The sequence below is a fragment of the Limulus polyphemus genome, unplaced genomic scaffold (genome assembly GCF_000517525.1).
Source record: "Limulus polyphemus unplaced genomic scaffold, Limulus_polyphemus-2.1.2 Scaffold125, whole genome shotgun sequence".
In the NCBI taxonomy this organism is placed as follows: domain Eukaryota; kingdom Metazoa; phylum Arthropoda; class Merostomata; order Xiphosura; family Limulidae; genus Limulus; species Limulus polyphemus.
This window is the reverse complement of record NW_013665735.1, coordinates 72,450-99,495: the sequence shown is the minus strand read 5'-3', so window position 1 is coordinate 99,495 and position 27,046 is coordinate 72,450. Positions and strand designations below refer to the sequence as shown.

The window sequence follows — 27,046 nt, the reverse complement described above, 5'->3', positions numbered from 1 at the left end:
ATATATATATATATATATACCTCTATGTAAGCCACTAGTATCTTGCAGAACACCCCATCTCAACCATAAAGGTATCGGTGCAGGTTTATAGAAAAGCATGCCTGACCAGGCAATACACCACCGAGCAGGCTCCAAAAATATATCAAAGAAAAGTGAGGCCTCTGAAAGAAAACATAACAGAAAAAGATATCCAAGTCAGAGTTGAACTTGTGCATGTAAAATCTCCACAGGAGGTAGCTGATATCCACCAGAAGGTAATGAAAAACAAAGATATGGGGAGTAGACTACATTTCAGCCTGGATGATTTTCTCTAGAGGATGACAAAAATGAGCTTCTAGAAATATGGTGAGATGTCAAATCTGATAAGCCAAGATATAACAAAGATGACAGAGAAGACACAGAAGGGTTTCTGGGAATATACAAATGGCAACAAGAACCATATAAGGAAACCATACGAGTCACATAGCACCATAAAGCCTGCACAGGACACAGGAGGCAATCCAGATCTGATCTGGAATAAATATGGGAAATGGAAAACTGACAATGTGGAAATTCGGACCGAGAGAGAAAGGAGAGAGGCAACATGCGATGTCAGACCCTGTCTTGTAGCAAGGGACCTAACAAAAGCCACATGTGAAGCCAGAGGGTGGGAATGGCAGGATGGAAGATGTTCAAATGAGGTTGATGAAGTAGAGATGGAAACAGAGGTAGGAACAGATGTGATGACTATTGTAGAGGCCTCAGAAGAGGGAACCAAGGCTGAGCCAACCAAAACAGAGCCACCAAGAGAACTCGACACAGACTGGTGTGGATGAGGGAAATTATTTTGGGAAGGTGATGTATAGGTGGGAAGGCATAAATGTGAAGGCCCCTCCATTCCTGATTGAGCCTGAGCCCTAAAGCCTGAGGATGAGGAACTGGAGACCAGAAAGATGGCAGTTTGTTGTTCAGATGGGAGGCAAATGCATCTGTGTGTGGGATTCCCAGATGAGAGCATAACCACCAGAAAACTTGAGAATCTAGAGACCACTCCATGAGAAATACATTGTGCAGATGCGATAACTTATCTGCAACAAGATTTAAAGCATGGATAACATGGCAAGCCAAGAGCTGGATCTAGTGCTTGTAGGCACAGAATAGGAGCTCTAGAGTCCAAAAACAAAGGGACCTGGATTTGGTAACTCCTTGATTGGTGATGTATAAGACCACTATGGAGTTGTTGGAATGCATCATAACCAACTTCCCTCAGAAGATGGAGGAAATGAGAAATGGCACAACAAACAGCTAAAGGATTCCAAAATGTTGACACAAAGCCTGGATTCAGCCAATGACTGAGTCCCAGAAATTTCCTGGGTATCGAGATAGGCACCCCAACCCATAAGAGAAGTATCAGTGAAAAGATACAGGTCCAGATAAAGAGGTGAAAGAGGAATAACAGCCATAGTATTGTCTCTGTCCAACCACCAAGCAAGTTCGGTATAGAGGGAGGAGGGGCAGCCGGTTGATCCAAGGGATCCAAGCTGAAGTTCAAACGATCATGGAATACCTACTGAAGGGAATGCATGTGAGTGCGACCAAGGGAGCACAAATCCACAAAAGAGATAGAACCTTACTAGGTGGAATAGAATGAGAGGATAGGTCCTTGATGACCAACTGCTTCATATCCCGAATATGTAGTGGTGAAGGCTGGTCCCAAATGAGATAGGAATTGAAGAAAACACCCATGTGAACTAGATACTGTGTAGGGGAAAGGAAGGACTTCTTCACTTTGATTACCAATCCACATGAGCTGCCTCCTCCAGGATCAAACAGGTGTGGTCAGAAGATGATGAACAAGGAGGAGGTAGAAGAAGCCAATCATCCATATAATGATGAGACCAGAGTCCCAACGAACATAGATATCAAACAAAGGTCTTGACTACCTGATAAAACATGTAAGAAGCCGAGGCAAGCCTAAATGAAAGAGCTCAGAACTGGAAAACACACTCCTCGTGGACAAACCAAAAAACTGACATGAAGATGGAGAGATGAGATTTTGAAGGTATGCATTCGCTGCTTGAAACTTGGTCATCCAAAGATCTGGAGTGAAAACCCAATGAAGGACCAAAAATGACTCCATGGTGAAACATGGAGGATCCAGAAACTGATTTAGATGGGAGAGATCAATGACAGATCTCCAATCCCTGGTTTTCTTGGGGACAAAGAAAAGCCAAAATTAAAAACCTCCTTAACAGGAAATGCCAGCTCAATAGCCTCCTTGAGAAGAAAGTCTCTCACTGCCTCTAACAGATGACTGCTTGAGACAGGATCCTTTGGATGAGAAAAAGGAAAGAGGAGGTGGCAACCATAATTGAAGTGAGAAACCCTCTGACAAAACCCATGGATCGGTAGTGAAGTTTCTCCCACAGGACTTAACCACACTGTGTAGTCAATCACAGAAAGGATCTGAGGTCCTCCCAAAAATTGTCAGCAGACTGACGAAAGGCCTTAGACAAAAGGTGCAAAGAAGAGAGGCAACACAAAATGTTGGTAAGTGTAAGACAAATCCTCAAACACTGTGCCTGTGACAATGAGACAGAAGCTTCAGGATTAGAACTCCAGTGGGGGTAAAAGCAGATCTAATTGTTGGGAATGCAAATGAGGATTTAAAGAATAATAAAATGCTAAATCATGTTGGTCAGAAACTCAGGGGGGGGGGGGTCGAGGCATACTAACCCCAAAACTTAACTGTGATAAAAACCACTGTGCATGAACTTCAATGTCAGATGAAGAAAAACACCAAATAGCCCAAATTAGGGATCTCACACAAAAGGGAAGGAGAGGCATCATATGAGAGAGGAGAAAAATGCCAAATGGAACAAACCTGTGTAATTAACTGGAGGAAAGGAGTAGAAGGATGAACTTCCTCAAAAGGTAAAGAACATGGCAAAGACGAGAATGTTTGGGATGAGGGTGATTTAGACGGCCTTTTTCCTGCTCCTCCAGCCTTAAGAGGTGACAGCCATTGTTGAGAAGAAGGCCCAGGCCCCACATAAGAAGCTAACTCCCAACAAACCAAGGCTTGCACTTCCTCATTAGACAACGACAATCCCGAGACCAGGATAATAAGAGGTTGCGTGTCCCCAGGAACTTCAGAAGCCATGGTAGTAATCATGGTCAATTTCAAATTCACAATAATATGTGTGAAAATGGTAATTAAGGTCAGTAACACACTAGAATGCAAGAAGTAGCAAAGTAAACTTATTCCAAAAAAAAAGAATAAATATAAACAAAGTCTGAAATAACAGGGATAAAAAATTATTGAAAACTGAAAGCAAGCAAGAAACATGTCTGACTCGTGCCAATCAAAAAGTGAGGTTCATGTAAAGTAGTACAGAGGGAGCCAGCTGCTCTAGGAGCGTGTGTTGTGCTCCTATTGATGGAGGGTTGTTGTATGCTCTATGCATGCTAAATGAACAGCTTGAACATATGGGGTAAAGAGGCTAGTGCATCAATGAAAAAATTTCTTTTAAATGAATTAGAGGGCAGTTGAAGATTGAGAAAAGCTATTGTGTAAGAGGAGGTATGTATTGTATCAAAATTACTAATTCAATATACATAAGGGACCCAAGAGATTAATAAATTCAAGACCCCAGTTCTTGTCACATGAAGTTACTTAACCCTCAAATCAAATGCAAGAATGGTATATTCCCTGAAGATTACACAAAGTGTTTTGACCTTTCAAATGATGATTGTAAAATGCTTTTAAACAAGTCATTCCCATTAAAAAACCTAAAAGAAATTTTGATCTACTCCCTGAAGAACTCACCTATATACATTTAGCAATCTGGTTAGGAAACAGTTGAACAGAATGTCTTTTCATCCTCAACATTGGATTTCATCACTTTTGCAGTAAATGCAAAATTAGTCTTTTTTCTCCCCCACAAAACTGTATTCAGAATCCATTATAAATACCACCCACCCACACCTAACACATATATTTATATACAAGTCTCAACAAGTAGTTTAAGAAACTAGAAAGAAAAGAAAAAAAATTATAAACTTGTAATGTGTACAAAAAATAAACAAAGAAGAGCTATATTTAAAGTTAAATAATGATAGAACTATGGTGAAACTAATTTAAGCAAAATATTACATTATTACAAATGATCGACATAAGGAAGAGTAAACTGTACAAAGTGAAAGAAAAGTGAAAAAACACCAAGTAATTGTATAAGTAAGGTATCACTTGTGAATAGTTGCCAAACTCATCACACCTACACAAACGGTTACTCAATATCGAGCTATCAGACAAAACTTGAAGACATTAAAAAATAATCAACAGATATTAATATTCTAAACAATGTATTTCAAAATTACAGTGCCAAATTATTTACAAAATAGCGTAAACACAAATCCTTCTGATTCTCAAACTTATTTTCTTAAAACTTTTAATAAAAAAGTTATGACCAGTCTGACTTTACAAAGCAGCAGTGTACTGAGCCAGTAGACTCACTTTAATGACAATAAATGATTTAATAATAAACTTAATATGAACATTCATAACATTAGATAGAAAATATCATTGACAGTGTGTAACCTACAAAATACACAAGTTGATTAATAACTAACATAACTAATGAGTTTTTTAACAAGTTTAACCTGTATTACATGCTTATTACATGTCATATAAGAATTAACCGAGTTATTTCTGTACTTTCAAAAATCTGAGGCTGTAACCCACAAGGTAATAATCATATTTTGCAAATAATCACATAAGAGTCTGATTAAATAATTATTAAATGTATATACACTCTAACCTCTACTAACAGTCATTTCTCATACTCAACCAATTTTTTATCCCCTCCCCAATTGTTTTTCCTATATATATTTTACTTCCTTTGAACAGCCACCCCTTTTAACTTAATGGCCACTAATTTCCCCATAATTTTTTATCTAATGCAAAATACACTCAAATTCAAACAAAAAGTCAGATATGCACAGGTTTAAGGAATGGGCATGTACTTATGGCAAGACAGTTGCAATTGGATATCAACAGTTATGCCTAAAAGAGTCCATACAATCACCTAAGTTTAATTATTAATAATTAACTAATTTTTATTCATTTATTATAATTTTATTTTCATTTATTACACCTAAATACTAAACACTAATTATTATTATTTGTTTATTTTACTTATTATTATTATACCTAGATATTAAGTACTAATTATATTTTATTCTTCATTACTGATTAATAACACTTAGGTGATCATATAGGTAGCTAATCATGATAACTATTCCATATGATTCCCAGATTTTCCAGAAGCAGTTGTTAGTCCACACAACTAACATATAGTTTACTAACCTTAATGACTTTGACACTGGTTACAATTATAAAACTTCAGTCAAAACATTAATACAGTGTACTGCGTCATTAAACATTGACAAAAATATTAAAAAAAAAACTTTTGTCCTATTTGCTTAAAAATAATAATAAACACTTTTAATAAATTTGTTTTTCCTATTAACTTTTCCTGTCTTTGAACTATATTTCTGGACACATTCTTTTAGTAAGTAGTATAAACAACAGGTACACTGAAACCCCTGTGCAATAGCCACCTCTGTTAAACAGTCAAAATGATCTCATCTCTTAGCTGACTGCTGAAGAAAAGTTAGGACTGTGATAAAATTTACCAGTGATGTATTTTGATTAGAATAAATTAATAATGATATTATGATAATGAAAATAGTAGTTTTATTTAAGCACATACAGTAGTATCCTCCTTGATGGGCAATAATGTGACTTACCTATTAGCCATCTATATTACAGTTGTAATATATATATATGTACTACATACTACAAGCACATCTGGTCCAGTTCCAGTAAGTGCAATAATACAATGTAACATTAAGAATTAAAGCTCTCATAACCACAGGAAAATTTCTCAGTTATATTTTCTCGTCACATACAAACATGACAGATATAAATATGATAAAACACTGTATGAATATACCAAGAAAATATTTTCATAAATTATTTTTTTAGTTCTCACACTGAGTAATGACTTAGTTGGATCTACAAAACATGAAAGTGAAATCAATCTCTTACTGTATTTATTTTTTTATTATTTAAGGATTTGAAGAGAAATTTTTTTGTGAACAAACCTTGTTTACTAGGTGTTCTGTAACCACCTCCCTTAGTCCTGTATATAATCTTTCTCCATGCTTATGTAGCACCATTGTATATGCATTTCTATAAAGTTCTTCAAAACTAAGTCCACCATTATTTTTTTTCTGAATTTCTTGAATAGCATTTTTTAACAATGCCCATATGTTTTGTACATACTTCTCATCCATAGTCATCTGAAATATAAACAAACTGTGGATCAAACATTAGAAACTGTATGCCATAAATATCTTTATCACAGCCATTTACAATTCAAGGCTGGTTAAAGAATATTCACAGTTTTCTATCTTGTCTTAAAATCAATAATTTAAAATCAAGTTAAAAGTTATAAATTCCATGTGTAATACATTATAGATGGGCAATTAGTGGAATCTGCTAATCAATTAATTGTTATTAATTGATTACATTCAAATAATTAATTATTCTCTCATGAGACTTGGATACTTGGAATAATCCAAAATAGTAATGATTAGTATACTAATTTTGATTAGTTGATTTTTTTAGCAGTAACACTACTCGATTAAGCTGAACAACATTGAATTAACTGAAAATAATATTGAGAAATCTCAAAGGCAATATTTCAATTACTCATATAGTTAGAATAATCAGAAACACTAATTTAAAATAATTGACTATTTTACATGATACCAAACAATCTAATTGATGCTCAAAGGTTATTTATTATATCAATTATTTCAGTTAATCACCAAGCTTTATAATACATGTAAGCATTGCTTGGCCAATCATAACTATAATTATTTCTGCTGATCAACCTCCTTCTCTTAAAAGCTTCAGCTCATGTTTTTTTGTACCAAGCAAAACTTTTGTGAAACATGTATCAACACACATACAGGTAAACATAGCATCATAAAAATACTTGGCTTGAACCAAAACAGTGGAAGCTATGATTCAGACATAAGTTGGAGCTATGTAGAAAAGGGAGAATGGGGAGTGGAGTAGCCAAGGACATCTTATGATTGCAGATTACATTGGTGATATCATAAAACAGTGCATCTTAGGAAAGTATTTATATACTTAAAAGAACAATGTGTGTATATGTGTGGAAATTTTTTTTAAATTTATTAGACTATGCAAAAATGAAAGTAGGAGCATACAACTACAGACAACGTCACCATATGCATAAGGGATGGTTGGGTATAGATAGTACTATGCATTGCAATGGGAAAGGTATTTGGGGAATGAATATGTCATCCTCAGAGCTCCATCTCAAACAGCAGTGTTTATGTTTTAAGGTTTTGAGCATGAATGTATTCATTTGTTTATAGGCACTTAAGATTTCCAGTACCACCACCCTGTTGAGTTGTGATACTTGCCCCAATACTCAGGTTTTTAAAGCACTGCTAGATAACTCATATATTTTGTCATTTTTTATCAGACCATTTAGCTCAGTGTCTTTTGTACTAAAGATGTTGGGTACTATGCATTCCGAAATAGGTTTAACCTCACAGTCACTGAGATGCCCTGCACAACCATCAGATTCGTTAAGAACTCTACATTGCTAACCTCATTCTTGAGTAGTCTAGGCAGGTCACTTGACTGTATTAATTACCTAAAATACACAGCACTGCCTATACATTTTATAAACTTTGTGCATTCAACTACAAAATACTACAACCAAAAAAACTGTTTTGTACATGACGTACCAGTTTTCCCCATAGTATGGTATTAATCCACTAAAATGTTTTCATTTAAACATTTCCTTTTTTCACATTAAAGTAAAATATTTTTGTAAGTGTATTATTCTAGAATACTTCCAATTTTTGTTCCACATTTTTTTATCTAAGCCACACTTTGCTAAGCATCACAAACAAATAACCAGTGCATGTACCCATGTTTCTTTTTATTTGCTTCTTACACTTAGGAAAGACAATTTATAATATAGCAAATCAAAGACTTAGAAATAAATCCTAATAAAATACTAACACTACACACTACAGTATTTCACTGAACAGCATTATCTGCTTTAAATATATTGTTTTTTAAGTGTATTTATCTGTGTAACCATGAAGATGTCATGTGTAAATACTTGGATCAACTGTTAGAAATCAATAAAAATCATACCCTAATATACACAAGTTACCCTTGTGGGAGACTGCACCTCACCTGTAAAGGGTATACTATTCACCCAATGTAAAAGTACGTGTCGCTATGTTGGGCAGAAAATATGTCCATCCAATTTGGAAGTGGACACATCAGATGCAGTAGAGTGGCTAAGGTGCACGAGACCATATTTGGTAGGTCAACTCCAGCCAAAAACCAGATGGCATAGGGAATTTGTCATCTAGTCTGTAGTAGGAGAAGGATTCCAACAGTCCTCACCTCAAGACCAGGAAGCAGAGGAGTACTCACCATCTACACCTACAGAACACCACCTCCTTACTCTCAAATGAGTGGAATTAGTCACACTCTGGAGGAAGCCTCCAAGGTCCACTACCCCAGTGGCTAGGAACTAATAAATGGCAAGGACTCCTGTACTCCACTGGGAGAGGGGGGAACAATGCAGTGGGTAGACCATATGAACACAACATCATAAGACAATGCATGGGTGACCAAGAAACCCTATTTTGAAAAGCAGGCTGGCACTGGTTTATTCAACTAGAATGTGAAGGATGGGCAGCAATCTCGACACTGCTTTACACATGATAGCCATGAGTTGGTACAGTCTGGCATGGCCATTATTTATGAAGCAGTCTTGTGGAACACCCAACCTCTTCAGTAAGCATTATAGACCTCTACAGCCATATGGTGTGGAATTACATTTAAGTATACCTGGACAGGCACCACTCATTACAGAGTGGTATCCAGTAAAGAAGAAAGGGCCACTGTAAGGAGAAAAAATAAAAAAATAAGAACCTACCCTTTCAGAATTGAAATGAGGTATGGAGAATGACAAAGGGTGGTAAGTGATAGCCAGATGAGGAGGAGATGGCCAAGTGATATAGTAGTGGACAATAAACATGTGAGGCATAGTCCACATGCCAGCCTACCTAATCTTTTCCAATGGACATTGGAAGTGAGAAGTCAGGGAAAGGGTGAGATGATGGATCTGGTAGGAGGAAACATAAAAAAAAAGAGAATCCTCGGATATTGATGCATAAGTGAGACGAATATGCTAGCAAATCCATCTGTTAAAGGTGACAGGAGAAATATCATGGGTAGAGTAGGAATTCCAGAGTATAAAAAGATGGGAACGAGAACCATGGAGGGAAGCTGTGTGGGTAACATAACAACACAGAGCCCATACCAAACAATAAAGACAATCTGGATCAGATCTGGAATACGAATGAGAGATGGAGGAGAGGTAAATAGGGGTGAAGGTGATGTTCCCTTCACACACTGCTGATGTCTTGGGGAAACTACAATCCGGATGAAGGAGAACTTAGGTATGGTGACAGAGGATATGGGAGATGTCAATAGCAAAGATATCAGATCTATGATGTACACATACAAAGAGGACTAAGAAATACACCTTGAGGAAGAGGTAGTAAAAGAGCAAGTGGCCAAAAGTTCAAAGAGAGGAAGAGTAAGGGCATGAAGGACAACACTGAGATTCCAGAAAAGGGGATCCAGCATTTGAAAGAAAAGTCAATGGGATTAGATGCCCCCTTGATTTAAGAGATGACAGTCAAACTGTTGGAATGAATCATGACGAAGTGGCCCCATATAACCAGCAGGAAATGATCCACAGCCAGGACTTACAAAATGTTAATGTGTAGTCATCGACCAGCTATCTCCTGAGAATCCAAGTACACACCCTATCCCATAAGAGAAGCATATGTAAAGAAATGCAAATTGGGACAGGGAGGAAGCAGAAGAATGGCCATTAAAGTGTTGTACCTGTCGAGCCAGCAGGCAAAGTCAGCTTGTAGGTAAGGAGGGAGGAGCATGGCAGAGTACAAGGGATCCAGAATGAGATTCCTTTGATTGTGCAGTACCTATTGAAGGCAATGCATGTGTGCATAAACCCAAGTGATGAGGGATTCTATGGAAGCACAGGTCCCCAAAAAAGAGAACCTCGTGTACAGGAAAAGGAGGAGACTATTTGGCTTTAGAAACTAAGAGCTCCATCACCTTCATAGAAGATGGGAAGGCCGAGTCCTACTGAAGTAGGTGTTGAAAAACATCCCCAGATGGATAATATACTGTGTGAGAGCAAGATGGGACTTCTCCAGTTTGACAAGCCATCCCACATAAGCCACCTCTTGTCGGAGAAAATGGGCATGGTTGTGAGAGACTTGTAGGGAACGAGCTAAAAGCAGCCAGTGATCCATATAATGGGGAAACTGCAAACTTTGTTTATGAATATGGCGGGCAAATGCTCTGACCACGCAACAGAAGACATATGCTGCCGATGACAGACCTAGTGGTAGAGCATGGAACTGAAACACCTGACCCCTGTGAATAAACTAAAGGTAATGTCTGAATGCTGGAGAAATAAGGCTATGAAGATAAGCATCCAAAACATCAACCTTAGTCATCCATAGACCTAGAGTGAATGACCTTCGAAGGGCAAGGAAAGACTCCATGGTGAACTAATGGACAACCATGAAATGGTTGAGGTTGGAGAGATTGATAACTGGATGCCAATTCCCAGTCTTCTTGGTAACAACAAACAGTTAGGAATAAAAACCCGGAGAAGAGTGAAATACTTGTTCTATAGCATCCTTGTTCATGAAATCTCAAATGGCCTCAGATAAATGCTGACAAAAAAGTGGGTCTCAAGGAGGGGGGAAAGATACAGGGCATGGGGATAAAGTGAAAGAGCAGAAAAATGAAGAAACAGTCCTTCTGTTAGAACCTGAAGTACAAGTGTCCATGGTGAAACGGTGCCATAGATGAGCAAATTTGGCCAACAACACCCTCACAATGCCAGAATCCATGGGACAGTCACTGGTGAAACTGATGTCAAAAAATGTGATAATGGGCAATTTGGCAATCTGTCACAAAAACCTTGGAATATGGCACTGGTAGAGGGGGGATGCAGAGGGCAAGACATGGGAACAGGATTGGATTGGGAAGGAATGTTGATGCACAGTCTCCATCCAAGACTAAATTATCAGGGAGATTCCCCCAAAACAGACTGGCATAAGAATGGAGCCAGATGGAATCTCATAAACAGGAAGCAGGTAGACACAAGTGACAAGAGAGCATTTCTGCCAAGGAGATCCCAACAACAAAGGAGCCATGTAGGAAGGGACAAGGCCAAGGAAGATAAGTGCATCAACATAGAAAAAAAGAAGGGTATGTGTATCTGCCAAAAAAAACCTCAAGAATATGGTGGATAGCCTCAGAAAAAAGGTGAATGGATGAGAGATAACGGAGAATGGTAGTGAGGGTGAGTCAGAAACAAGAACACTGGACTAAGAAAAATCATAGTGCAGTAGCACAATCGGAGCTTCATGCCTGAATCAGAGACTTCAAGGTCTAAAAACCAAAAAAAGAAATTCCAACCAATGATATGCCAAAGCATGAGAGACAGCCAAACATGGTAGCTGAGGCATGCTGGCACCCAAACACAATTGGGTAAAAAATACTGTTCAGCACAGGCTCAAATATCAATTGAGGAGGTAAAACTAAATAATCCAATTTCAGGGAAGAATGAAGAAGGGAAGGGGAGGAATCATAAGACAAAGGGGAAAGAGACAAGGGGTAAAATACCTGAGAAATTATGTAACAAAAAATACAGATGACTGATGACATAGATTGAGAGGGATAGAATGGGAAGGCACAGCAAAGGCAGGAAGTGTAAAAATAATTGTCCAAATCTTCCTCTTCAAGAACAAATTCTCCAGGTAAAGGGAGATCTGGCCAGGTTTCTAAAGACACAGCTAGCCACATGATAGACTCTAACTCGAGATTCATCAAGGCCAAGACCTCCTCCACCTAAAATGTGTAACCTGAAGCCACAGAAGTAGTAAGTGTTGTTTGATCAGGAGTGGCAGGTTCTAATTTATTTTATTAGTTGATGGTGTGGCAGACTCCTATTTGCTTAAAAATAATAAATAATGTAAATAAAAACATTACATTTAACTGATATCTGAATGTAATGTGGCTAGAGAGACTCAATTTTAACAATTAATTTTAATCACAACCAAAAGCATTTTTTATGATATTTATCAGAGAATTGCGTTCGCATTTAATCATGGAAAACTTGGACCACTGCTCAGTACTGAAACAAGTTCATAGATCTTGAATAAGGCCTGCTTCATTATTCAGATTAGTAAACTCAATATATCAATCTCCTCACATGTACACCTCTATAATGACTGACTGTAAGGCCACATATAGTCCTATAAGCCACACAAATAAGAAAATACTACTGAATTACTTTACAAACTTTATAGGAGCTTACTCTCGTCTGTAAATCTATTGATTATCCAATTCTAATCAAGACTCACAAGAAAGTGTTTTTCTGTTGCTATTAGCACAAACAACTCCACATGCTCCTGTGCTACACTGTTCTTCAGTTTGTTCTTGATAAAATTCAAGGTGAATAAGCTTCTCTCACAGACAACATGGTGAAAGACAGAATCAATAGAAACTTGTAGGCCAGACCAATCACATTATTGGCATCAGGCAAAAACTATATGGCCAAAGAATTTGACAGAAACAAAAGCACAATTCTTTCATATCAAGCATGGCTTATTCATCAGTTCTAATTCTATGTCCACATCATAATCCTTACTCCTGTTTTCCCTAGATGTTTCTTTTGCCACCTTGACTACACATTCTCCTGGTACTGATCTTTTAGCTTGTCCCAGCACAAAGCTAGACTGATTAATTCACAATATAAATTTTCCACTGTGGTTCTCTCAACAAACTTGAGCAAGTTCTTGCTTAATTATTCTAGTGCCAGTGTCTTAAACCCAAGAGATCTCTTACTAAACAAAAGTTTCTAGAGTCCAGACAAGCAAAGTTAGCATCAAATGTTCCACTGTAGAGAAAATTACAACATGTGCTCTCAATAATTGTATTGAGGATTACATTGTACAATTGAATCCTATAAGTTGTAACAGTATCAGATACTGGTTCTTCTCCAGCAGACTGCTATGGTTTTATTCTTCCATACTGTCTTTTCAAGCAAAGTGGACTGTACTTGAACTTCACAATCTTCCAGTTTTTGTAGTTTATCATTTGCCCACTCTACAAAATTATCTGCAGCTTTTTTAACTATGTCAAAATTTCTATCAAACATTTTGAGCTCCATGTGTGTTCCAGTCACCACTTGATGTGCTTTTAAGACATTCATTCTACTAGTCTGGAGTTATTTTGACAATGGTGAAGTCAATTCAAATATGCACATGACAGCTTGAGCTGTGAGAACTGTCTTGAATTTAAATAGCAATTCTTTAAAAGCTTTCACCTTTACACACATCAGGTTTATATCTCTGGTTGTCTTTTCCTTGCTAATGTGAAGGTATAGTCAACATATAAAACAGAATCTAGTTTTTAAAATGAAAATTCTTTTCTCAATGATGTATCTTTAGAGCACCAGCAAGTTTTGCTGATCATAGTGCCTTTGATTTTCCCATGTACTTGTCTGTTGCAATGACTCATGAATAAGCACTGTGATGTCATTCATCAAACTGAATAGCAATGTAATTGCAATAAAAATACTAAATACTAAATTCAGTACACATGCACAGCACCATGTATGAATTTGATCCAGGAATTTGATAGCCATGCAGTGAAACCTTTATATTATCCTTGCACATTTGCTGCTCCATCAGTTGAGTTGCCATTGAATTTTTCCCATGTCAATTTTTGTAAGACTTGAGAACCTACATTAGCAATTGAAAAAGTATTCTCCAGCTGAACATTTGCAACCAACTAGCACAAGGAGCTTCTCATGAATGTGTCCTGCTACACACTGTATGATAACAAAGCATTGGTCTTTTGAAGTGATATTCTGAGTTGTATCACCGTGCACTGAGAACATTGCAACTTCTCTCACCTCATTTGTAAGCCTTCTGAATAAGCTGTTGAGTTGTTTTGATGACAGTTTTAACTGTTATTTTAGAGAGCAAAGTTAAAAGTGATCCTCTGCCTTTTCCTCCTAAGGGAATGCAATTTCTTGCTTCTTTTTTTTCTATGCAATTGCTTATGTTTTTCACAGAAAAAATGTTGTACTTGCTAAGTAGAAAAAATTCCAAAAATATGCCATGATTTAAAGAAAACCCTCTGAACTGAATGTAGCCTCTGATTTATTTCCCCTATGGCTGAGTCCACACTTGCCAATTACTTTTACAATGTTTTTCACCCACTTCAGTACTTTCCACCTCTTTTGCACTGTTCTCAGCATACAAATGTTTGATTATGGAATAATAACTTATTGATATCTACACTGTTGGCCTTCAAAAAGTAAGCTTATGCACAGCCTCTGTAAACTACTTTTTTTCATGTTGTTTGATTTTCTGAAGAATATGTCTACAGTCTTTTATTCCGTCAGTAAATGGATTTGTTATAGAACTCTTATCAAATGCCAAACAGGCTCAGCAAAGTTAACATTTTCTAACACTGAAAATGTATTTCTGATAGGAACTTACCCAAGGCTATCTTGACTTTGATTTTCCTTCTAAGCCCATGGGCAAAAGGATTGTACACAAGATTTCCACATATGTAACAAGCATGAGCACATGACACAATCATAATTAGATTTGAAGAAGATGCCTGGAATCAGATATAAGAATACGTAGCTACGGCTAAAGGACCATAAATGTATATGAATATGCCAAGTGCTCTCCTCCCAGGCAATAAACATTCAGGGGAAGCACCTTGGAATATAAATTAAGATAACCACTTGCGGTCAGCCTGGGCAGAACATCCAGAGGAAGCACCTTGGAATATAAATTAAGATAACCACTTGCGGTCAGCCTGGGCAGAACATCCAGAGGAAGCACCTTGGTATACATCAGTTTATGTCAAGTGCAGTCCATCCAGACAGAAAGCATGTGTATGGGCCAACCATACTTGTTAATCACACAATCTGTTACATACAAAAACATCCAGAGGAAACAACTTGCATAAGATTGATCAATTTATATCTTGAACATAATATTTATAGAGATCAACAAGTGTGGTCTGCACAGGCAAAAACATCCGGGGGAAGCACCTTGTGATATTATTGAGTATGTTAAGTGTGGTCCATCCAGGCAGAAAACATCCAGTGGAAGCACCTTGTGATATTATTGAGTATGTCAAGTGCAGTCCATCTGGGCAGAAAACATCCAGTGGAAGCACCTTGCATAAAGAAAATTATTTTCTGAACAACAAATGCAGTCAAACTGGGCAAAAACATCCAGGAGAAGCACCTTGTGTTTTATTGAGTATAGCAAGTGCAGTCCATTCGGGCAGAAAACATCCAGTGGAAGCACCTTGTATAAAATTTGTATTTCATGATCAACAAGTGCAGTCTACCTGGGCAAAAAACATCCAGGAGAAGCATCTTGGATTGAGCATATTATAATATGAAATATAATGACAATAGCCCTCTTCTCATAGAGTGGATACATATGACTTTTAAGTTTGTTTTACCATACAGATCCCACTCCAGCAACTGGTAAGGACTCCCATGCTCTCCTAGAAGAAAGAGGGGGATACACATCGGGAAGTCCAGAGAAATGACACACTGGAGGCAGTGAAATGGGTGTCTGTGATTCCCTATTTTGGAAAGCAGATAGACCTTGATTGTAAGAATCACGAATCAGTAGGAATAGTCAAAAATCCCCATCTGCTTTACTCGTAAAGTCCATGAGTGATGGCCCTTTATATATGATAGTGATAATAAAAAAAATATATAGATATATACATACTCCCAGATAAGCAGCTGGTGGTCTTACAGAAACACCCCATCTCCATAGTGAATATTATGGAAGTATACAGATTTGGTGCCAAGATATAATTTTCTGCATACCTGACCAGGCAACACCCATCACCAGGTGGGATCCTGAAATATGATGTATATCAACAAATTAATGTAAAACAAATTTGTCGACTTACCCAAAGCAAAGGCGAACAGGTGTGTGTAGAATCATAACAGGAGGAAGACTCTACCGCTCGAGGAAGACACAGCTATGTTGTGCAGATAAAGAATGACAAATGTATTGGGAGTTGTCCACATACCAGTCTGAATGATCACCTTCAAAAGACAGAGGTTGCGAAAAGCTAAAGACAGTTAAATGACAAATTTAGTGTGAAGAAACATGATGTAGATGGCAACCGTCCATGGACACATCAGAATATGCCAGTCGTATGAGTTAACAAACCCAACCATTGAGCATAATAGATGAAAAGGTCACAGGAAACACAGGAATTCCATGGAATAGAGACAGGAACGAGAGCCATGAAAGGAAGCAGTACGAGCCATATAACATAGCAGGTAATGAACTGGACAAAGTAGATGATCTAGATCCAAAAAGGAGAACAGGTGGAAAAAAGGAAGATAAGGAAAGAGGAGAAAAGGCCTAACAACCTTCCCAGGCAGCTGATGTCCTGCGAAAGAAGCTTGATCCAGATGGCAGATAACATATGAGGAATGGTAAAATATGCGAGAAACATTAATGGCATAAATATTGGAATGACAATGACCACGTGCTAGAAGGTCTTAAAGGAAAAATGGTACAAGGAACATCGGCAGAACAAAGGGGCATGGCAGGCAGACCAGAAAAAGGAACAGAAAAGGAGGGAAAACAACTGGGAAGGAGAACGCTTCCTGGAAATGGGAGAAACACAAGGTGATCAACAAGACAACCCTAAAAAGAGCAACAGTTGAAACAGACAAACCCTGAACAAACAACCAGATGAAGAACAGAAGGACAGGATGGTCAGAAGCCAAGGCCAACAGACCAAAGCCTCTGGTACATAGACAAGGTGGAAGGACAAATGGTACAAGCAAGGAAAGATGCTACATGAGGGGCAAGTCCCAGAGTTGAGACACGGGACAGGACAAAAGTCACATGTGAAGCTGGAGTGTGTTGACTTTGGGATGAAAAATGTCCAATCGCAGTTGCCTGAGGAGCAATCAGGACAGAGATAAGAGCAGAGGCTGTAACTCCAGTAAGGGTCACAACAGAGGAAACCATGTATAAGCCAGCCAGTATAAAGCAACAAGCAGAAAACAAGGAGTGATTTGGATAAGGGAAAAGACCCAAGATAAGAGTTTGATTGGAGGGTAGGCATACAGGTGAAGAACCCTTCGATCTGGACTGAAAGCATTCACCCAGCACTGAGGGATGAAGAACTGGAGACCAAAAAGGAAAGAAGTTTGGCATTCCAGTGAGTGGGAAATGCATATATATGCAGAGTTCCTAGTTGAGAACACAACCTCATAAACACCTGAGGATGAAGGGTCCACTCCAAGGGGAGAAACTGGTTGGGACATGATAAGCGATCGGCCACAAGAATCATAACTCTGGGAACATGACACACTCTAACAGTCATGTTGTGGTCAGTGGTCTAGTACAGAAGATCCAGAGTCTGAAAACACAAAGATCTGGACTTGGTTCCTCTTTGCTTGGTAATATAGCTGACAACAGTAGAATTATCAGAATGAACTATAACCAACCACCCCAGCAAGAATGGGAGGAAATGACACAGAGCTTGAGGAACTACAAAAGGTTCCAGGATGTGGAAATGGAGAGTAGCCTCCTTGACTAACTACCAACCCAAAATCTCTGGGGAATCGAGGAAAGCCCACCAAGGAAGCATCTGTAAACAGATGAAATTTGATGCGAGGCAGAGGAATGGGAAACCCCACTGTGGTCAAGTCCCAGTCAGGCCACCAAGCAAGGTTGACCCTGATCCCAGATGGAAGTGAGATGGGATGGTCCAAGGAATGTTGGAGGATAGGGAGTCCGAAAACCCAGTGAGTGAAAATGACATGCAAAATAGCATACCACTCGACAAAACACAAATGGAGTTCAAAAAAGACGAAATGGCAGCACCCAGAACTGGAAGAAAGAACCCTCAAGGACAAACCAAAGAAAACAACATGACACTGGGCAAAAAATCCACTAAAGTGAGAGATAGAACTCCAGGATGAAGTGAGGTGTCTCCAGATAAGAATACAGCCGGGAAAGAGCCATGATGGACTCCAATCTCCTGTGTTTTTTGAGACAACAAAGAGACGGGAGTAAATCTCAGTTGAGTGGGCACCACTCAATCGATAGCTCCTTTGTGTAGTAGGTCTCAAACAGACTCAGCAAGACGAATGAATGGGATAAGATCCAGAGGAGGAGGGAAGGAGATCTAGGAAGTGGATAGAGGGGGAGCAAAATGGAAGGCAGAAACCAACAGACAGAACCTGTAGAACCCATGGAACTGTTGTAAAGAGTAGCCAAAAAGACACACAAACTAAACATACTAAGACAAAGTACTCATTACTAACAAACTAACCAAATGCAGAAATGTGTAAAGTCTACAAAGTACATAAAAATAACAAACCTGTAAAACTATGAAATTTGACCTAAAACAGAAAACAATAAGTAACACCCAACTTACAAAACCACTAACAGAACTTGGAAAATACACAAACCTTAAATATCGAAAATATAAGTCCACCCAAAGAATCTAATGACGAAGGACACGAAAAATAAAATCGACCCTAACAAACATGAGAATAAAAAGGTAACCAGTTAGCAATAACAAAGTTTAACTCAAATCTAATCCTCAATTAGATGTGACTAATAGTAAAGAAAAAGGAACTTAGAAATGAAATAATATTAACAGTGAAAAAAGTAAAAATGCAAACATAAACAAAGGAATAATCAAACTCCAAACACAAATTTAAACTAAATTAACCTAGATGGTAAAAGAAGTATAAAAAATCTAACTTGCCCAACACTGAGCAGAAAAAACATGAATGACCTAAGTTACCAAGTGTGGAAATTAGGTTCATCCACACAAGCTCACATAATGTCACTGAACATGGGTATACCTACAAGGAGTGAGAAATACACACAGAAAAAACTTACCACAGATCTCCTGAGAAAAGAACAATACCTAACCCAGCCGATTACGCTGGAGGCACGGTAACAGTTGGAAAGTGCTGTAGAAAGACAAATTCCACATAGTAGTTATATTCCTCTTCACAAAAATCATAATGTGAAAGTAAAAAATTGTCAGCCGAATGTAAGACACAAACACCCTGCAAACTAAAGCCTGTGCTTCCCCAGCAAACATCATCAACCCTGAGACCTGGGGACTAGTATTCTACTTATGGTGGGAATTGCATAATCTGCCATATTAAATTTTGAATTCATGTGAACAAAGTAGAATTCGGAAACAAAAGCATTTCTAAACTAAACTAGTAGAAACAATGAAAATCAAACACAAGAAATTGAAACTTGAAGTTCAAACTGATATATATTTGCGATCAAGCACAATCAAAATCTTGTAGTCGCATGGGGAATGAGTTAAAACACATGTCTATACACTGGAATGGCAATTGAGAAAGTGAGGATTGTGCTGCAATGGTAGAGGGAGCTACCTGTGTTAGTATAGGTGGCACAGTATGAATGGTAGAGGGTAGTCACACGATCAGTAGATGTAGCTGCAATGGTGCAGAAATGATAGGGTATAAAAGACAGTTGCACTGTTGAAAAATGTTAGCAATGTTTACAGAGCAAATCAAGGTCAAGATAGCTTTGGGTGAAAAGAGACAGTACCGTTTCAGAAATACTGAATTTTGTTCCATGCAATAGGTCAAACACTTGCAGCTAGGTTCATTCTTGTAAGGAAATCTTTCTTTATAGCAGACTAACTAATATATTGAAATATAATTAAAAAACAAAGAGAGCTGATATGTATCAGGATAGGCAAAGTACTTAAAAATTAAACTTTTGTTTGCTGAATTTCACACAAAGCTACTTAAAGACTACCTGTACTTGCCATTCCTAATTTTTAAGTTACAGACTAGAGGGAAGGTAACTAGTCAACACTTCCTACCTCCAACTCATGGCTTAACCTAATTGAATATTATGTTTTGATCATCACTCTTACAATGAGCCCATGACCCATAAGTGCAGAGCATGATTTTTTTTTAATTTTGCTGTAATAGAGCATAAACCACAGAACCTCAACTCCACAGTCTAGCATGCTAACCATTGTCCATCTTTGTAAACTTGTGATAATGCAATAATCTGTTAATTTGCCTGAGTTATTTTTTGCCATGTGGTAAAGTGATCCAACACCCTGTGCTGTGATTAGAAAGGAGCCACTACTAGCATGGCAGGCACTGCAAGTTTTTTTTTTTTAAATAAAGTTGTTGAGAACAAGGACTACCCAGTTCACTCTGTATTTGATTATTTTACGTGGGTCTTATAATGCAGTGAACTGGGTAAATTCTCTGCTATTTTATGAATATAAATAGACACAATGGACAAACCATACAAAAGTATCCCATATTTGATTATGTTAACTTTTTTTTTTATGAGGACTAGCTCACTAACCATTGAGGGCACTGGCCCTTCTGACATCCGCCAAAACTGCCAGATGATCAGTCCAGGCCTGATTTACTTGCAAGTAATTGTTACAATATACTGTCAGTAATGTACCTATAAAAATATTGTTAGCAAAGAAAGAAAGTAAAGTAGCTGTAATTTATGTAATCATAGCTTTTTTGGTAATTTTATTTTTGTTTTGTTCGCATTACTCTTATATACACTCACCACTCACATATACTTTAATTATACTATGCACAATTTCATTTCAATGTCATTTTTTAGTTTTACAAAAGTAAAAATAGATCAAGTTGTTTCTTATTTCTGTATTCCTAAGTTAAAAATGAATATTTAAAGATTATGCAGAAATAATGCAGTTTTTTCACGAAAAAATTATCTTGTGCCCTAATGCAATTTCATTAATGCTTAAAGACTATTTCTGGATGTCTATTAACCAGGTATTCTGGTAAAATTATTTTCTGCTTTGCTTCCAGACTATGTAAGCACACATGATTGGTAAATGATATATCTTTATCTAATTACTTTTATTCCATAACAAAGTATTTAGATAGTGTCAGTTACACAACCTAAATCATCATAAGAATATTCATATGTAGAAACACAGCTCACATGTTTACACTTGTTTTTCAGTGGTTCTGCTTGTACATTCTGGCCTCGACTTTAACTTTCAAAAGGACTAACGATTGGTTGCTAGTTTTTTCTTTTTTTTTTTACAAGTAAATTCAGGACTACTGAGAGCAACAGTATAATTCTTCTCTGAAATTAACTATAAATATGCCATAAATAATCATGTCATATCTTAGATGTTATTCAAGGTCCTCACTAACCAGGAATCCTGAGTGTTTCACACACACACATTTCTTATTTCATGCACAAAAACCAAGTCATATGGGTACACCCTCACATGGAAATTTTGATTCATGCAATTGAAAAAGTAAATAAATGTAGTAATTTCAGTATCCTAACACTGTTAATGACTTTAGAGCAATTTCCAGTGTCAAACATATTAATGTTTTGAGGCAGGTATAAGATACATGTACATAGTACACATTACAAATTGAATTGACTCATGTAAGCAACAGCTGACCTCAGTCATGCAAATATCAATGACTGATTTGCATATTTAAAGGTGAGCTGTCTAGCAGGTGCCCCGTTAAATGGTCACATCTGATAAGTCTGGCCTTCATACCTATAAGCTTGCAATCAAAAGAAACATAACTTTTAATTTGATTATCAAGCATCTTGTTTCTAAGGTGGTTGAAATTTTAATCATGAGCAGTTGCTCGCTGCACTTCTGTAGACGAATGGTAATTGGCAATCAGTCTGATCATTAGACTAAAGTATGCCTACTTTGAATTGAAATTATTATACAATGATCACACACACACACACACTTGTTTTAAAGATTTCAAAACTTCATCCTAAGAATTTGACACTCAAGGGTATTTTACCCTCAGTTCAGAAATTCTATGGAAAACCTTGTTAATAAATATATAAATAGCATATTTATATGTATAAATCTTCTGTGTCATGTTTTCTTTTCAAATATTTTTGAATATTAAGAATCATTTCAATTACAAATAACAGTGTTATTATTTTAACCATTTCATAAAAGTTAAATTTGTATGGAAATTGATGTATCTAGGCTACAAGCACCTAGATCAGCAAAGTCTATAATATATCACTGCTGATGGCCATCCTATAATTAAAAAAAATATATTTAATTGTTAAAAGTTATGATTAAATGCCAAAAGCTAGAGAAACCAATAAGCCAAATATTTGTGTTAATCCAATTGAGAAGAAAGTAGAAAAACTGCTGTTTATAAGATTTTATATTTACTACTTCCAATAAGCAACCATTTTGGTACTGTAGTTTTTAATCATGTAGCCAACAAAACTGCACTTTAAAGGCCAGATGGTGTAAGTCTAGCTGGCTGGCCCACTTGTTAATTGCCTTGGCAACCACACAAATGGGTTGAAGCTGTGATCTCACTATCCTCATTAATTAGTACTTGGCCTGGATATGACATATAGCTCAAATAAGGATCACAAAACTAGCATGGCACCAGCAAGCAAAACAATCTTGTTAATCACAATAATATTAACTTTCTATATTCAGAATCTCTTAATATAAATTACTAAAATTAATATACCACAAGTGCACTGATACTTGCTATTAAGAATCTGCCAATCTTCCTAATGAAATGCACAATTCCAATTTTTTTCTAATTTATTTTAATTTTTACTAACAAAACTGCAACACTAAACAGCAATTTGCTAACATTAATTTCAAGCCACAACATTGTACATTTTTATAGTTAAATTGGCCTACAGTATATTAGGTGCTACAGAGCAGTGTTTCCCAACCAGTTTGGTGCAGATCATTATTTGCTGGGGTGTAAAACTTTGTATGAATATATAGTAATTAATGTTACCAGGATGCAGTGAAATATTCAAAAGATCTACCAGGATGCAATAGCTTTTGGGTTCAGAAACACTGCTATAGAGAACCACATACCTCTATTGAGAGATGAAGACATTTTTAGCCTATAAATAGTTTAGAACTGTATCAATTCTATGAGTTTTTAAGTAAAAGCAAAGAATAATATGTCAACCACAGTATATCTGCCATATCCAGTGCCAATGAGTTATTTTGCTTAACACCAGGGCTCATCAGGCCAGCTGGGATACAGTAAATAAAATACCCCTATTGAAAAACCAAGGTATTTTTAGTTTATGACTATATCAGTTCAAAGGACTTATAAGTGGAATTAAAGAAAATATGAAATATGTCAAACATAATGCTAGTGTGTGCAGAATCTGTGTAATTTGGTCAATTTAGTTTACAGTATATCCTTATACAATGACTTTTTCTCTACCTACACCAATGCTTTATTTGAGTAGTAGGGTAATATTTACTAATCAAATACCTACCATCAATGCTCCAAATAGCCTAACTGATATGCAGTCACCAACTTCCCTATATTAAACTCAGGTTTTAAAATTTCCTGTGAAGCCAATTTTATCACATTATATCACCCACAAAAAATGTAGCTCAATAATGAATAATTAATGCATTCAATGTAGTCAATATTAAAACAATAATGCTATCACTTTTGTTGTATTTAATAATAGGGTTAAATGTATACCTATCTCTTGTTTTTTCTACATATTTAATATTTTCCATTTTTCTACAAACACATTTGGTGAATCCTGATGCACATTTGTGATAGAAGAAAGTGAGATATGTTAATTTATGTCACAATTTCATTTTTAATATTGTTCCGTGTAATGATTAGTTAAAGGTTTGTAAATTCCAGCATATGTTTTCAGTAATTAAATCAAAATGTGTATGGTATATTTTTGTGTACATAATAATAAAAAAAATTTCCTTTATATGAAAAACATATTTAATAAGTTAACCTACATATGGTAGATGCTTGTATTAAGTTTTACTTTTTACATAAATAATAAAAATAAAATATCTTGCTCTAAGAGTAAATATTAGGTTGTAAATAATTTTACTTTTGATAAAAGATATACTACAGGGTGTTCAAGAATTTTGGAAACACTTTTGAAAAATCATACATAGAAAATCATTTAACATAAACATATACACAGTTTGCTGCATGTGCAAGAATAACGTTTAAAGATTTTAGCAGTCCTTATAAATGTTATTAACATGTTATTCAAGCAGGATGATGCCCCTCCACAATGGAGTTTTTAACAGCCAAAAACACAAACAGCCACTACAACCCCGGCTGAAACATAAAAAAAGTAATTTATTGAACTTTGACAACCATTTAAATCCAAAATGAAACTTTCAAACAATTGGAATGTAAAGTTCATCACTTACAAAATCACAATTAATAAATATGTGTCTGGCCAGGACTTGATACTAATACTAATAAATACAACATAAATTTCAAAGTTAATTATTTCAATAAATAAAGTAATTAGGAAAAAAGAACCAAAGAAAAAACCTAATTACAAAATAACAATATTCCTATTTAAACATCTACAAAAATCTCTAAAACCATCGAGCAATAATTAGCAATAATACTTTAGTTGTACCTTGTGAACTAACACACTGAAGCTCATGGCAGGGTTTTTATTTTGTCTTAGACTCTGTGATTACCTCTCATGTGAGTAGCTAATTTATTACTATTAAACGTAAATAATCTTTCACAACATTAATAGCATCTGTAAGTAACCGCTAGCGGAAGCTGGTGTCAGTTTCATAATACATACATACATACTTACTCAAAATCAACGTGATTAGCTAGAAGGTAAGCAGTTTAATATAAATAAAACTTCATAGCTAAACTAAACAATAGAAGGAATAATAAGTGAACAGCAAACAAAACCATAATAAAATAAAAGTAAAATTCATTATCTCACAAGCATTATTGTTCACTACACACTTGATGAAATATTCCCCAGTCAGTGGATTGGGTGGGGAGGTTTAATCAGTAGGCTCCCACATCCTCTGGACACTACACCTATGATTTTTTTATTTCTTTCTTTATGCAGCTTCACATAGGACATGGTTTACACAAGTAAGCTTGTGAGTAAGGATGAATTCCATCAATATATCCAAAAAGTGTTAAAAAAGGTTACTTCCACAATGTTGCAAGACACTTGGTACGAGATAGGGTACAAACTGCACATTTTGCAAATAACTAGTGATACACATGTTCAACTATTGCAATTGTATGCTGTAAAAACACTTTCAAAAAGTTAAACCATTATTCTTGCAGTGCAACAAACTGTGTGTCTACATGATTTTTCAAGTGTTTCCATATTTCTTAGATACCCTGTATTTTAACTATAAGATGATGTATTTGAATTATCCTTTATGTCAAAATGTTTTTCTTGCAACGTGCAATACATCTATAATTTATAAGTATTAGTATTAAACCTATTATTAATATTATTACAAAAATGGCACTCTGCAAGTAACTGGAAATGCAAGTTAGCATAATTAATGCTAAAAGTAAAAGTAGTTACATGTCTATTTTTTATTATTCGACTCAAAAACGATTTTTGTCACTAACGTTTATTTTTCACCCTTGAAATAGATATAAAACTGTCCAAAGACATAAGCAAAATACTTCAATATTCACTTAACAACAACCTCACAAGTTATATAATCTACCGTTAGGTGGCAGTAAAATCTCATAACCTAAGCCTAATTTTCTATTTGACTGGATGAACATTATTTTATTCTAATGCTAAGCCTACTTTGATGGCCCTTCTACTTTGAATGTTATTCTTTTTAGTGCTATTAGAAGCTTGCTCCACTTGAAACAATTAAAACCAAGCTAACCTTAAATCTTTAAATTCACTTACAGGAAAAGCCCTTATTCTCATTTTAGTGTCCTTCTTGCCCTGTTTCAAACTCATCTTGCAGTCTTCAAACTTTAAAAGGCGTCTAAACACATCTACAACAATCAAACTACATTCAATACGTTTAAATAAAAGGCTTTTAAATCTAATTTCCTGTTTTTTAATTTTGTTTTAGAATTTCTCTAACTGACCAAGGCCCTGAGTTCTACAGTAGGCCTAGTACAGCTATAAAATCAACTTTGACTAACACCATTCTTCCAAACCACAGCATGTGAAGACGATCGACTATTTCTTTTTTTCAACAACTCGATACAATAAAGTGTCATATTCTATAGAACTAAAAAGTTTAAAATAATTAAATAAGTAAAGACTATAAAACAAGTATTTAATCTAAATAAATTACAATATTTACAGGTATAAAATTATACTATTTTAAGTATTTATTAAAATATTTCTGCATGCCTGTTATGGGAATATTATACAAAATTTGTCTTAGTTCTCGGTAGTAACTATTAACACTAGTAGCATATTGTATGAAATTTTGGACGGTTACTATCACCGTCATTCTATGGTGAAATATTTAGCTTACAACGCTAGAAACCGGGTTTCGATAACCGTGGTAGGCAGAGCACAGAGAGCCTATTGTGTAGCTTTGTGCTTAACTTCAAACAAGACAAATAATAAATGATATTGTTACGTCTCTGGTCGTTTGTTAATTTCCGGTATAAATTCGTTCCGAAGAACTTCAGCGATACAAGTCCTTTCTTACTCAAAACAAATTTATTCTTTCTCGATATAACTTTGCAATACACAGAATTTCCACAGTCAGTTTAACTTAACTAATTTTATAAAAACACGCTATAATTCACGGGTATTCACACACTTACTTACGGCTTGACTCGATTATCTCTATCTTCAATCTCTCTATCTATGCCATTATTTCTCCGCTTTATTTGCCGGGCTTATATACAAAAAAGAGAGCGCCTAGAACAGACTAGAGTTGCCAGGAAAAGTAAAGATCATTCGAGAGTCTCATGACGTGTTACCA

The 27,046-nt window shown here is 36.2% G+C and overlaps 1 protein-coding gene across 3 annotated transcripts in view; it reads right to left on the bottom strand.

The window, feature by feature from the left end:
- Positions 1–26,284, bottom strand: part of LOC106472980 (cullin-3-A-like) — a 102,904-nt gene extending 76,620 nt beyond the window's left edge. Inside the window, exons 1-2 of one of the 3 annotated variants that reach the window (XM_013933654.2) lie at positions 26,002–26,284; positions 6,148–6,345 (exon numbers count right to left, since the gene is read on the bottom strand). In XM_013933654.2, coding sequence (XP_013789108.1) covers positions 6,148–6,345; positions 26,002–26,055 — 252 coding nt within the window. In that variant the 5' untranslated portion in view covers positions 26,056–26,284. Of the gene's footprint in view, positions 1–6,147; positions 6,346–20,637; positions 20,708–26,001 lie in introns of those variants that run through there. The other 2 variants (XM_022402447.1, XM_022402452.1) reach the window with 2 other exon arrangements.
- Between the last annotated feature and the right edge of the window lie 762 nt (positions 26,285–27,046).